General features: G+C 39.1%; 1 protein-coding gene across 2 annotated transcripts in view; it reads left to right on the top strand.

The window, feature by feature from the left end:
- Positions 1-13,955, top strand: part of TMEFF1 (transmembrane protein with EGF like and two follistatin like domains 1) — a 113,869-nt gene that overhangs the window by 18,109 nt on the left and 81,805 nt on the right. For both annotated transcript variants that reach the window (XR_004033458.1, XM_030828536.1), the window contains exon 2: positions 7,712-7,821. Coding sequence is in view for 1 of the 2 variants with exons in the window: in XM_030828536.1 (XP_030684396.1) it covers positions 7,712-7,821 (110 nt within the window). In the remaining variant the exon portion in view is untranslated. The remainder of the gene's footprint in view (positions 1-7,711; positions 7,822-13,955) is intronic.

Here is a 13,955-nt window from a genome sequence, read left to right as displayed (position 1 = left end):
GTGAATACTGCCAGAGAATGAACAAAATGAGATGACACATGGGATGGTTGAAGGCAGAACATTTACTATACAGTAGGGATCCTTTTGTCTTGGTCCCATAAGAATCTGGTAGTTATTTGGTTAATTGAGAAAGTTATTTAAAGTAGGGAGTCACAAAAATGATTCATAAGCGCATGTAACATTTTATTTTAACATATACATATTTATTAAATATTTTGAAAGAGGGCCTATAATTTTTCTTTGAAAATAGTTTCTTTCTTTCTTTCTTTTTTTTTTTGAGACTGAGTCTCACTCTGTAGCCCAGGCTGGAGTGCAGTGGCACGATCTTACTCACTGCTACCTCCGCCTCCTGGGTCGCAATTCAAGCAATTCTCCTGCCTTAGCCTCCCGAGTAGCTGGGATTACAGGCTCGTGCCACCACGCCCAGCTAATTTTTGTATTTTTAGTAGAGACAGGGTTTCATCACGTTGGCCAGGCTGGTCTTGAACTCTTGACCTCGTGATCTACCCGCCTTGGCCTCCCAAAGTGCTGGGATTACAGGCATGAGCCACAGCGCCTGGCCTCCTCTTTCTTGAACAAACCACTTGTATAATGCATTGATTACAAATTCCAGTTTTAATCCCTTTAAAAAGGAAGCTAAAGACTTGTGGATGCAGAATTCTAAATGCAACTGTAGGTTTTTTTAAAAAGTAGCTCACCTTATTCAAGTCTTTGAATTTAGTTTTCATAGAAGTAATTTATTTTCACTCATATGAAATGTTGAAATCACATAATTGTAGTAACAACTACATAGGCTGGGTAACTGACTGATGAAGCACAAGAACAGCTACCTTGGTTGGAGCTAAAGTGCTCATCGATGTTCTGGAGAGGGCCTAGTAGCCTTGAGAATTCATTGTGCCATAGGCATTGTTCTGTAGGTTTTATAGAGAATGCCACACTTTGGTTAATCTGGAGAGTTAAGTTGGAGATAAGTTCTAAGAGTGTTATTGACATGGACTGGGCAATAAAAGAAGGAAAAAGGAGTGGGTAAATGAAAAGAGCTCAGAAAATTGGGGGGATAATGAAGACTATTTGGTTACAAGGGGAGGCCAGAAGTGTCAACTGCTCTAGAAGGGTCAAGAAAAGGATTGGAGGACTTAAGAAAAAAGCCACTGGATCTGAGGTTGCTTTGACCTTGAAGAAGAAGAGTTGCTATAGGAAGAAGGAGGAAGTGAGGCCTGCTGGAGGTTAAGGTACTATTAAAGGAGGGGGATTTAACATAAACTTGGAATCAATATATTTAGGTCCCTCTTGAAATGGAGAATAGCTGTGGCAGTATGTTGAGATCTTTTGAGATTGCTGATTATTTGACTAATTTTCCTTGTAGTGATTGTGTCAGAGAATTAGATGTAAAGTCTTTGCTTTCTCTTTACTGTAGTTTTCAACTGGGGACAGTTTTGCCCCCTCCCCCCACCCCAGGATGTGGTTGCTTATATCTGGAGACAATTTTGTTTGTCAGAGCTGGTGTAGTCCTACTGGCATCTAGTGGGCAGAGGCCAGGACTGTTGCTAAACAACCTCCAGTGTACAGGATATTCCCTACAACAAAGAATTATCTGGTTCCAAATGTCAATAGTGCCCAGATTAAGAAACCCTGAATTCTGTTGTAACGTCTAAGGAAGTTTATTTCCTTTTGGCTCTCCGTGAGTGTTAGCTAACTCATAAGATCCCCAGAACTACCTTCTTTTTAATGGAAGGGTGGTAGAAAAGTGGTATCATTCTGGAAGGCTGCTGGATCTCATTTTGAATCAGAGCCTGAACCTAGTTGTTGCTGCCAGAAGTTGGGAATTTGGGCAGCTCAGGTTCATAGAAAGCAGTTTCTCCCACTAGTGTGTATTGTTTCTGAGCTTTGAAATGTTAATGAAATTCTCGAGACAAGTTTTACATTTTGAGAATTGTGGGGCAGATTTGCAACAAGAGCAAAATATTTTGTTCTGAGCAACTCTTGTGAGTACTTCTTTGTGTAAAATATTTCTATTTGGAGAATTGATTTTTGAGGGCCTTAGTAATGGCTCATCCATTTTACTGAATTTCCATTTTGGTTTCAGGAAGGCAGGTGCGTAATCATCATAATCATTGACAGGTAGTAGAATGTCCTCTTGATGCCTGGTACTGTACAGAATACTTGAAAACAAAGAACATTCAGAAGATGATCCCAAAATAGATTCCTTCTGTATTGGGTTTAAGCTAAGGCAGTGATTCTGTTCTCAAATATGTTAGAAATCAGCTGGGTGTGGTGGCTCATGCCTGTAATCCTAGCACTTTGGGAGGCTGAGGTGGGCAGATGGCTTGAGCCCAAGAATTCAAGATCAGCCTGGGCAACATGGTGAACCCCATCTCTACAACAAATACAAAAATTAGCTCGACATGGTGGTCTACACCTGTGTCCCCCAGCTACTCAGAAGGCTGAGGCCCAGCTATTTGGGAGGCTGAGGTGGGATAATCGCTTGAGCCCAGGAGGCAGAGGTTGCAGTGAGCCGTGTTCACACCACTGCAGTCCAGCCTGGGAAACAGTGAGACCTTGTCTCAAAAAAAAAAAAAAAAAAAAATCGTAAGGAGTCAGAGAACCAGCAAGTCCTGATTCTCTTGATAAATTAGTTTTATCATGTGGTCTCTGATGTAACACAAAATGTTTTTAAGACCATTGCTTAGAAATATTTATCTTATTAAATTTACACAGAATCATTCTATTGGAATTATGTTTGCATGTATCAGTGGTGTGACCAGTGGTGGCTTATATAAGGGATTTTTTTTTTTTTTTTGAGACGGAGTCTCGCTCTGTAGGCTGGAGTGCAGTGGCGCAATCTCGGCTCACTGCAAGCTCCGCCTCCCGGGTTCACGCCATTCTCCTGCCTCAGCCTCTCCAAGTAGCTGGGACTACAGGCGCCCGCCACCACGCCCAGCTAATTTTTTTGTATTTTTAGTAGAGGCGTGGTTTCACTGTGGTCTCGATCTCCTGACCTCGTGATCCACCCGCCTCGGCCTGCCAAAGTGCTGGGATTACAAGCGTGAGCCACCGCGTCCGGCCATGATAAGGGCTTTTTAAAAAATGTGTTCATTTATATACATTATTTTCTATAATGGTAAGTCTGGAAAGAGGAAATCCACAGGCGGTATGGTGATTTCATGATTCTTCCATCTTACTGTCTTGCTCCTGGTCTTTCTGCTCTATCATCTTTTGGCTGCTGCAACTTTAGGCAACAGGTTTGCTCTCCAGTCAAGGAAAAAAAAAGAGGAAGAATGAAGGAGGAAAGGACAGTGCCTACATATGAACACAGAGCGAGGGAGGCCGAGAAATGTAGGTTATTTAGTTGGGTACCTTGTTTCCCTGAACAAAATTGGAGTTCTCTTACTAAGTAAGAAGGGGAGAATAGATCCAAGGTAGGCAATTAGCAGTGACTGCCACAACTACGAAACAATTTAAAATGTCCATTCATGAGCTTGTGACATTCATGACCTGACCTGTGTTCTCATGAAACATTGTTGGAATATTTGTATTAGTATTCCTTACCTATTTGTTGAACATACTTTTGCTGCTAGCCAGCAAATTATCTGAAATCATCTGATGTTAGTTGATAGCCAGCAACAAATCTGAAATAATCTCAGATATTGAAGGTTTAAGAAACATAAACTAAAAAAACCCCTTAAAAATAAGAACAGTTTTTTTGTTGATTTTTTTTCCTTTGCAAATGAGAAAACTTCATATTTGATTTTAATGAAGGTACACCCTATTCCAGGACACCAGTGTTCCTGAGGAACGTGGTTTTGGAACCACTGATATTAATATTGTTTGTGTGTACTGTGAAATTACTTTTTCTCTACTTTCACTTACATTGTTTTCCTAGATAAAAACATTCTCCTTTCTGTCTTTTAATATTACTCATATGTTGTGGGCAATTGGAACATTCTATATTTAAAATATCTTTTCCAAATTCTTTTTTTTTTTTTTTGAGACGGAGTCTCGCTCTGTCGCCCAGGTTGGAGTGCAGTGGCATGATCTCGGCTCACTGCAAGCTCCGCCTCCCGGGTTCATGCCATTCTCCTGCCTCAGCCTCCCGCGTAGCTGGGACTACAGGCACCCGCCACCACGCCCGGCTAATTTTTTTGTGTGTGTTAGTATAGACAGGGTTTCACTGTGTTAGCCAGGATGGTCTCGATCTCCTGACCTTGTGATCCGCCCGCCTTGGCCTCCCAAAGTGTTGGGATTACAGGCGTGAGCCACCGCGCCTGGCCCCCAAATTCTTTATGATGATCCTATATTAGCTTTATTATGATAAAAAAGCCTTATTAATTTTTTAAGGTCAATACAAGTCTTGTTTTTCTGACACTGCACCCTATGCTTCAAATCCAGTTTTGTCCCCTATCTCTTGAACTCCTACAGCAGTCATAGACTGTATGACACATTTAGCCCCTTGTAGACTGTATTGAATTCATCACTAATTGTTGCATATATTAGCAAGATCATTCCCTGTTACATTTTTTTCCTGTGTGTCCAAAATTCTTAGCATAGTATTAAGTACCTAGTAGATGCTTAGTAATTGCTTTCTGATGATAAACTAATCACATTTATGCATGAACACACATGAAACTAGCATGGATTTGATAGCAAGATATGCATAAAATAAAATATGACTAATAACCAGAGTAATCAGAATTTCATGACTTTTACCCTTACCTATTAATGATATAGGACCTCTAGCACCCTCATAAATGCCTCCCTCCAAGATTTATTCTGGGAGTCACCAAATTGTGTTTGATGTTTGCTCACTAATGCATTCCACTGCTCCATGACACCTGTCTTTTTCTTCCTGTGCTGTTTGCTGCCTCTGCAGTTGCACATTGGTACCTCCTGTCAGATATCAGAGGTCTACCTCTTTGCCTGACACTACCATCTCCTTGGTCTTATGCTGTCCTGCTAGATACATTGCTGATATTCAGGGGCTGTTGTTGTGTCCCAGCTCCTTTCTCCCCATGTATTATGTCTTGTGTGAGCATCAAAGCAGAGCTTGTCACTTCGTTTTTAGTGAAAATCATTCTTTAGTTTCTTTGTTGTTGCTCCTCTGTCTCTGTTATGAGTTCTTGGGGCTGGGCTGGAGGAGCAAACTAAGTTTTTAGAAGGGACTATGCTCGGGATCACTTCTCTTGTTCAAGGCTGTGTTTATGCCAAGTTCTTTTTTTTGAGACAGAGTCTTGCTCTTTCACTCAGGCTAGAGTGCAGTGGCACAATCTCCTCACTGCAGCCTCCTCCTCCTGGGTTCAAGCGATCCTCCCACCTCAGCCTCCCAAGTAGCTGGGACTACAGGCATGTGCCACCATGCCCAGGCTAATTTTTGTATTTTTAGTAGAGACGAGGTTTCATTATGTTGGCCAAGCTGGTCTCGAACTCCTGACATCAGGTGATCCACCTGGCTCAGCCTCCCAGAGTGCTGGGATTACAGGCGTGAGCCACCACGCCTAGCCAATGGGACCAAGCTTTTCTGCCTCACAATAGCAGGGATGATTATTCCCCTAAAGTTTTCTGTAGTCCCTCATACAAACATTCCTTGGGGTTACCAAACGTAACTCTTGGTGGCAGGGATGGTTTAGGTTCTAGCTTGCAATCCGCTGTACCTGTAAAGTACAACAGGTAAAACACTACAATTCAAGAGTCTCAAAGTAGCAAATCATAACTCAGAGCATTATCTTGCCTCACAGACAAAATAAAAACTTTACTTATTCTTGTTTTTTATGTCTGATTGTAATAGAATCCAGTGTGAACTTTAAGCCTACAAAGAAAGGAGAAAAGACAAATGCACTGTATTTCATTAGTCAAATTGTGCAGTTCTTACTTCTGTAGCCTCTAAACTTGATTAAGCTCTTAGTTGAGCAGATATTGTACATTCTTACCATCTTTTACAGGGCAGTTCTTTATTAATATTTTGTTATCTTCCTTTTGTCTGAAGTTGTGTATTCGATAGTAATTGGAACCAGACCTTGTCCAAGTTCCTAGCAGAAGTGTGGGTAGATAGGGGGAAAATCCCTATACCTAGGATTGAGCCTCAAGAGCTAAAGCAAATGGTCAAGCAGGAAAGGGAAGAGACAGCAAAAATGGGGAGGTAAGGAGAACCAAGGACATAAAGCTTCCACAGCCAGGGTGATGAGGAATGAAAAGATGGCCTTCTCTACCTGGAATAGTTTGTGAAACAGTAAGAATAACAAAATGCTTGTGTTAGCTTTCTCTTGCTTTAAATTTCCACTCATGTCTTTTTTTTTTGTGAATGCTTGAGCTTTAATCCAATTCTGTGCACCTGAGGTCATTTAAGGAAATTTTTTTTTTGTAACCCAGAAATCATTTCAGAAAGATAATTTTTTTGTAACCCACCTAGATGTGATCTTGCCCTTGTGCAGTACTTAGTTGACAGTGACTACTCAAGTAAGTACTGTTGACTGTCAACTCCTTAGGGATTCAGGTACTTGATTGCCAGCTCCTCGGAGGGTCAGCTGGGAGTAGGAGACCCAAGACACCACTGCAGAGCAGTGGGAACAAATGGGGTAGAGAGAGGTAATGAAATGTCACTAGGACAGTTGTCACTGGACATAGAATTCCCTTGACTTAGTTTACTGAGTCCTGCTTTGAAATCTAGAAATAGAAAACAACCAGGAATGGGGATAACTGGAGAAATGCTCCCTTAGATCTCTTTGCCGGGACCTCATCATGATCTAGAGATACAGGAGTCCTTGCTCTTTTCCCAGAGTCTCAGCTTTTGAGCAGCAGAATCAGGAGTTAATCTAGGACTCTCTCTGCTCCCAGACTCATGTATTCACCACTACACTGGGATGGTTTTTTTTTTTTTTTTTAAACAGTCATTTGTTTATTGTTTGCCTAAGTGCATTTGTTTTTGTAAGCTCTCATTCCCCATACAAAGGATATGAAAATTGCATTGTAGTGATTTTCAGCCACTTTCACTGATTGGCAGCTTCAAGCACTAACCTCGAAGCTTAATTTGATGCTTAATGTTGGAGCAGGAGCAATATGACCATGAAATTCTGGTATCGTTGATTGGCTCTGCTTGCTTTGGTACAGTGAACTTAATTCAGTCCGTTAAAAGTTTTAAGTCTAGTAAGATTTTGAATCTCTTTAATCTGTGTACACAAATGCTCCATATATGTTTGTTGTATGAAATTCAGATTCACTGTTCTTTCTTAGTTAAAATAGTTTGTCTAGAATGAATAATGATCACCCAAAATTTATTATGCAAACAAAAGAATTAAGATAATTTGTATCTCATTTAATTAGTATTACTGTTAATTCTCATTAGCCTTAAAGGTAACTTACTAGAAAAATAACCTAAAATGTTAAATAAGAAATAGTAAGATTGTTATCTTAAGGCCTTAGAAGGCAAAAGAGAAAAATTCCACAGATTTACCTTTGGAAATTATGTTAAGTCCTGAAATTTTGAGTTCTATTTTGAGTTACTTTTAGGCTCATTATTATGCAGGATTCTGTTTGGGGAATACTGAGCATTTTGTGTCTTATAGAATTTCTTTTTGTATATTTATGTCTTATTACATTTCTGAATGGGGGGGCTCAATACAGTTTAAGGACTTTTTCATACACACACACACACACACACACACACACACTAGTAATAGAAAGCCAAATATATATGTCAAACAATTTTTTTCTTTTGCAGAATTAAATGTGAGGGAGTCTGATGTAAGAGTTTGTGATGAGTCATCATGTAAATATGGAGGAGTCTGTAAAGAAGATGGAGATGGTTTGAAATGTGCATGCCAATTTCAGGTGAGGAAACCCAACCTATTTTGAAAAGTTTTATATTCTTTGTATTTTATACTTCTAAATTCTTCAAATTAAAAAACCTAAAACACCTTGAACCCCATAAAGAAATTGGGGTCACAGCCCTTCAGTTCTTTTTTGTCAGATGATGCCCTGTTATTTGTATCTTCCATGCTGCTTGCATGGAATTGAGAGGACAGATTGACAATAATAGATGTGACAATTCTTTGAAAAAATGTCAAATTTCTATTTAAATGTAAGGTATAATTGTCACTGAAAGGAAAGAAGGTACAGGTTGAACTAGAGTCTCTTATTTTAAATGTTGGCATCTTTTTCCTTTTCTTCTCCTTCTAGTCTGTCTCTTTCCCTTCCATTCTTATTTGTTGCTGTCTCATCTCTTCAGGCCACAGAACTTGACTGACTTGGAGACTCGGGGTAAGTCAAGGTTAGAGCTTGAATAGCAAGTGGAACCTCAAACTAAGAGTGTAAATATTTTTGCTTTTCAGATGCTCTTTTAGTTGTGATTCTGTTGTCTAAAAAAGTAAAACAAGGGAAATATGTTACATTTAATTCTTTCTTTTTATTTTCTGTGGTTAAATGGTAATCAGACTTCAGAATGTTTCTTACAAGATGGTCTCTGATGGTTGATTTGATATGAGGCAAAAAAGGAATTAGAATTTTTTTTCCACTCACAATTTTATTCTAAACGTACCCACCATTTGGGTTTGAGGGGAAGAAAGGGTACAGAAATCAGGGACGAAAGCATAGGAGAGTTAGTATTTCTGGTAACCCTGTGACCTCAGGCAAATTTCCGTATGATCTCAGGTAATTTTCTTGGCATCAGTATTCTATCTGAAAAGTGAAGGCACGTTTCCTACCCTTACTTATGATACTGTAATGAGAATCAAAATTGGAAAGAAAGCTTGCATATGAAACATCTTTGAAAACTGTAAACCATCAGGTGGTTTATTTTAATTAAAAGAAGTGGAGAGTTTAGGTAAAGGAGGAGGGGTATGTAGGTATACTGTTGTCCAGCCAGTTTCTTCATGGTCGAAAGGGGCTTTACATTCGGTTACATAGAATAATAGGAGGGTTTCTCTTGGGCATTTTCATATCAGCCACCTTCTATCAAGCTTTCTTAGGTAGCTTTTGGCTGGCTTCAGATCCCTGCTGCCTGTTGGCTGGAGACATTCCTTTGCCAAGAGCGCCTTTCCATAGAGCTCTGCATAGCATGGAAGGTGACTTTAGCCAGAATGAAATGAGAAGTTGGTGATAATTTGAACTGTTTTCCCCCTGAACCTAATGTGTCATTTTTCTCTGACTGCTTTCAAGATTTTCTCCTTACTGTGTTTGACTATTAAGTACTATGGTATGGTTTTCCTTGAACTTATCATGCTTGGGGTTGGCAGAGCTTCTGAAATCTATTTGTTACTCAGTTTGAGAAATATTTTGTCACTATTTCTTAAAATTTTTTTTCTGCTTATTATTTCTTGTAGTCTGGGACTTCCATGATGTGTTAGACCTTTTGATACTGTCTCAAGGTCCCTGATACTCTGTTCATTTTTTCCCAATTTTTTTCCTATTCTTTACATTAGATAATTTTTATTGATCTGTCTTCAGGTTCACTAATCCTTTCTTCTGTCACCTCCATTCTTCCCATCCAGTGAGTTTTTAATTGTAGATTTTTTATGTTTAGAATTTACAGTTTCTATTTACCTGCTGGGATTTCCTCTTTTCATTCACTGTAAGCATATTTTCCTTGAGCATAGATGTTATTGCCGCTTTAAAATATGTCTGCTAATGTCCATATCTAGGACATCCTCAGGTATTGCCTCTGTTGATTGTTTTCTCATGTGAGAATGGACCATATTTTCCTGTTTCTTCACATTAGAAATTCACTTTGAATTTATCCTATACATTGTGAATGATATGTTTTAGAGTGCGTGAGTTTTGTTATGTTCCTTTGAAGATTATTATTTTTGAAACAGTTGGCTGAACTCAAACTGCAGATTCTGCCTTACTTGTGGTGGGCAGCAACACAAGTATCAATTCATTTCTTTTAGCCTCACTGGGGCTACTTGGAGTCTGCCCCATGTGTGGTTTAGGGGTCGGCCAGAAACGTGCTCTGAGTTCATACACGGAACCTGGGACTCCCCTGGAACTCTCTCCTTTCTGAGATTTCCCTCTCACATTTTAGTGGCTGTGGTTGTCCTCAAGTCTGTTATCTGGTTCGTTAAAAGAAAGATGGTGGGTTTTGTTGTTGAAGATTTAGTCACCCTGTGTGGGGAAGACCGGGGCTGTTCTCCTCTTCAGCTGCTGTGTTTCCTTAGGTTAAATTCCTTGAGGTGGAATTGTTGGGCCAGTGGATGCTCATGTGCAGATTAACATTATCACCAGTGGCCTCATATCAGATGTCCTGTTTCCCCTCAACCTTTTGGTAGTGGATTTTGTTGGTCCTTTTAAATTTATAAATCTGAAAGACAAAAACAATTTTTATTTGCATTTGATTACTAGAGAAATTGAAAATGTGCCGTGTATTTGTTATAATTTTTCTTGTGAATTAATATTTCATATTCTGTGCCTAGTTTTTGGGGTATTTTCTTTTTCCCTTATGTTGATTTGTAAAGACATATGTGTATGCATATATATATATATATATACTCTGTACAATACAATATTGGAATATATATATATTGCTTACTATGCTGAGCATTTGATATTCATTAACTCATAAACTCTCAAGAGAACCTGCTGCTTTATTTATTTGTTTTTATTTATTTATTATAATTTTTTTGAGATGGAGCCTTGCTGTGTTGCCAGGCTGGAGTGCAGTAGTGCAATCATGGCACACTGCAACCTTCGCCTCCCGGGTTCAAACGATTCTCCTGCCTCAGCCTCCCTAGTAGCTGGGACTACAGGTTCACGCCACCACACCCAGCTAATTTTTGTGTTTTTAGTAGAGACAGGGTTTCACCATGTTGGCCAGGATGGTCTCGAACTTTTGACCTCGTGATCCACCTGCCTTGGCCTCCCAAAGTGCTGGGATTATAGGTGTGAGCCACCATGCCTGGCTACTTTGATTTATTTTTTAAAAAAGTAATGTATGCCCATAGTAAACAACTTGAACAATATAAGAAGATATGTAGCAAAAAAAGCTTCCACTCCAGACTGTCAACTCTTCTCAGAGGCAACATCTGTTACTTCTTGCATTTCCTTCTAGAAATATTTTGTGTGTATATAAATTTGTTTAATTCCCCTTTTAAATATTAAATCATTTAATAGTATTTATCTTAGAGATTGTTCCTTTCCCGGAGCAATAGATTCCAAAGAACTCTATATTTTAAAGAAGTTATCCTAATTTCATTTTTTTGTTTTTCTTTTTAACACTATGTATTCTCAATTGACAAAAATAATTGTGTATCTTAGTTTCATTTTCATTTTGTTTATATTTTAGACACAAAGAAATTTCAGATTTTCACCTTATATTTATCTGTCTTTTTTTTTTGTTTGAGACGGGGTCTCACTCTGTTGCCTAGGCTGGAGTGCAGTGACACAATCATAGCTCACTGTAGCCTTGACCTCCTGGGCTCAAATGATCTTCCCACGCCAGCCTCCTGAGTAGCTGGGACAACAGGTGTGCATCACCACACCTGGCTGATTTAAAAAAATTTTTTTGTAGAGCTGAGACCTCTAGGTTGCCCAGACTGGTCTTGAACTCCTGGGCTCAAGCAATCTTCCCAACTCGGCGTCCGAAAGTGCTGGGATTACGGGTATGAGCTACTATGCCCAGCCCTGCTTTTCTTCATTTTTTGAGAAAAGTATTTCCCTGAAACTCTAAGATTATAAAGAAATAGCCTTTTTGATGTTTTAAAAAATGTACTTGAACAGCTAGAAAATCCTTCCATGATCTGTCTGAATTGCTTGCATTTTTACCTTGTGGCAAAGCAGGGAAGGAAAATATGTTGGGAGTTGACACCATTAGACATTTATCCAGTGCTTACTTGTGCTGGGTATGAGACTAGATGCTGAGGATGTAAAGATGTTTAAAGGCTGGTTCCTTGCCTTGTAGGAGCAAACTGCCTCAGGGCTTACAGTATAGTTTGATCTTGCTACCGAGTGAACCTTCCTTTGACCAATCTGCCTTCCTTTATAAGATTATAAATCTATATAAGGTAGACTTAGGTTATTGCCAGCTTAAAAATAATGACCCGACTTGCCCATTAAACCCTTCTCTGCTGGATGCTTTAGCAATATCTTCCAATTCATTTTAAAAACTTGCTTATGATTCAGCATGCTTTTAGTGCTAAATAGAAGCTTTCTGGGACATTATTTAAATACATTTTAACAGATAACAGGATTTTAAATAAAAATTCAAATTGTTTTTTTTCAGTCTGCTAATAAGAGCTATTATCTTGCCACATATATAAACAAAGCCACTTTTGTTAATGTGGTATACAGAAAAATGATTAATACTGCATCTTTCCCTGAAAACTTTGTATAGAGTACAGTCTATGACTTTTTTTCCTGTTTTCTTTCTTCGTCTTTGTTCTGGCATTCTCTGAACTATGTGTCTTTAGTCCTGTATTTATCAATGTCTGCTCTTGCTAGGTGCTATGCCGTTTTATTAGACCCTTTGTTAGTCACAGTTCTCCAGAGAAACAGAAACACACACACAAACACAAACACACACATACACATACACATACACATGAATGTGAGAGCGAGCGAGCAATAAGGAATTAGCTCATTTGATTATGGAGGCTGAGAAGTCCTACAGTCTGTCATCTGTATACTAGCCCAGGAAAGCCAGTGGTGTAAGTCCCTATCTGAGACTGAAGGCCTGGGCACCAGGAGAAGATCGATGCCCCAGCTTAAGCGGTCAAGCAGAAGGAGAGAAGAATTCTATTCAGTTCCTCAGTGGATTGAATAGTGCCCACTCACACTGGGAGGGCAGTCTGCTTTACTTGATCCACTGATGCAAATATTAATCTCATCTAGAAATTCCTTCACAGATAAATCCAGAGATGATGTTTAGTCTGGGCACCATGGGGCCCAGTCAAGTTGACACATAAAATTAACCATCACAACCTTGTTATTATTTTCTACTTGCTGTATTCAGCATAGTTCCTGACACACAGTAGGTGCACAATAAATGCTTGATGGATGCAGTTCCAGAGTCGTACACTGCTCCATCTTTCTAAACTACTTAAAATAGCTGGCAACATCATCACATTCTTCTAGCTAAAGAAAAGGTATAGGGGAGAGTTCTTCCTCCCAACAAGGGTGGCAATATAGAGGAAGCAGACTTTAGGTTAGACTTAGAATCCAACATCAGTACATAAGTCAGAAATCGCATGTTGTTAAAATTGTCCAAATCCCATAATTTGTCCATTAGCATAATTAGAGGCTTACAGGAGAGACCCATGGAAACTGAGAATGACCAACAGCAGGTCTACTTCTCCCTTCTCACACTCACTCCTAGGTATATGCTCGTGAGGATGAATTTCAGAGACATTAAGTCCTCTGCTCAGTATCACCAAGTGGCAGATGGCAATATACCACTGAATTAACTTGAGTGTGTAGTGGTTAAAATACATCATTTGGGAGGAATTGCGGTTCTTCCACTTATTAGTGACTGTTGGCAGATACTTATGCCTGAGAAATGGTACTAGCAATAGCAAAATAGCTAATGTTTATTGAGAATGTACCATGGTCAGATAGAAATGCCAAAGGTAGATTATCTTATTTAATCTTCATAACAACTTTGTTAGGTAGGTAGTATTATAATCACCATTGTACACCATTGAACATGGTGATGGTGCTGGCCCATAGTCACATGGTTGGTGGGCCCAGGATTTGAATTCAGACATTTTTGGCTTCATAGCCTTAGCTCTAAGCATCAAGCCATGTGCTTCACATGGTTATGATATTTAAGTTAGGACACTTAAAGTTGTAGACTAATGCTTACTGGATAAAAACTGTTGAATAAATGTTAAGATTCTCAGCCCTATCAGAATTAATGCTTCTTTTTAATATTCAGTTTCCTTACTATCCTTAGAAGAAATTCATGGATAAATTAACCTACATAAACACATGATTAAAGAAATGAATTTAATGCATGATTGCAATGTAAAGGAGAA

The sequence above is a fragment of the Nomascus leucogenys genome, chromosome 1a (assembly GCF_006542625.1).
Source record: "Nomascus leucogenys isolate Asia chromosome 1a, Asia_NLE_v1, whole genome shotgun sequence".
In the NCBI taxonomy this organism is placed as follows: Eukaryota; Metazoa; Chordata; class Mammalia; order Primates; family Hylobatidae; genus Nomascus; species Nomascus leucogenys.
The sequence above is the reverse complement of the archived record's forward strand: the minus strand, read 5'-3'. Positions and strand labels throughout refer to the sequence as shown.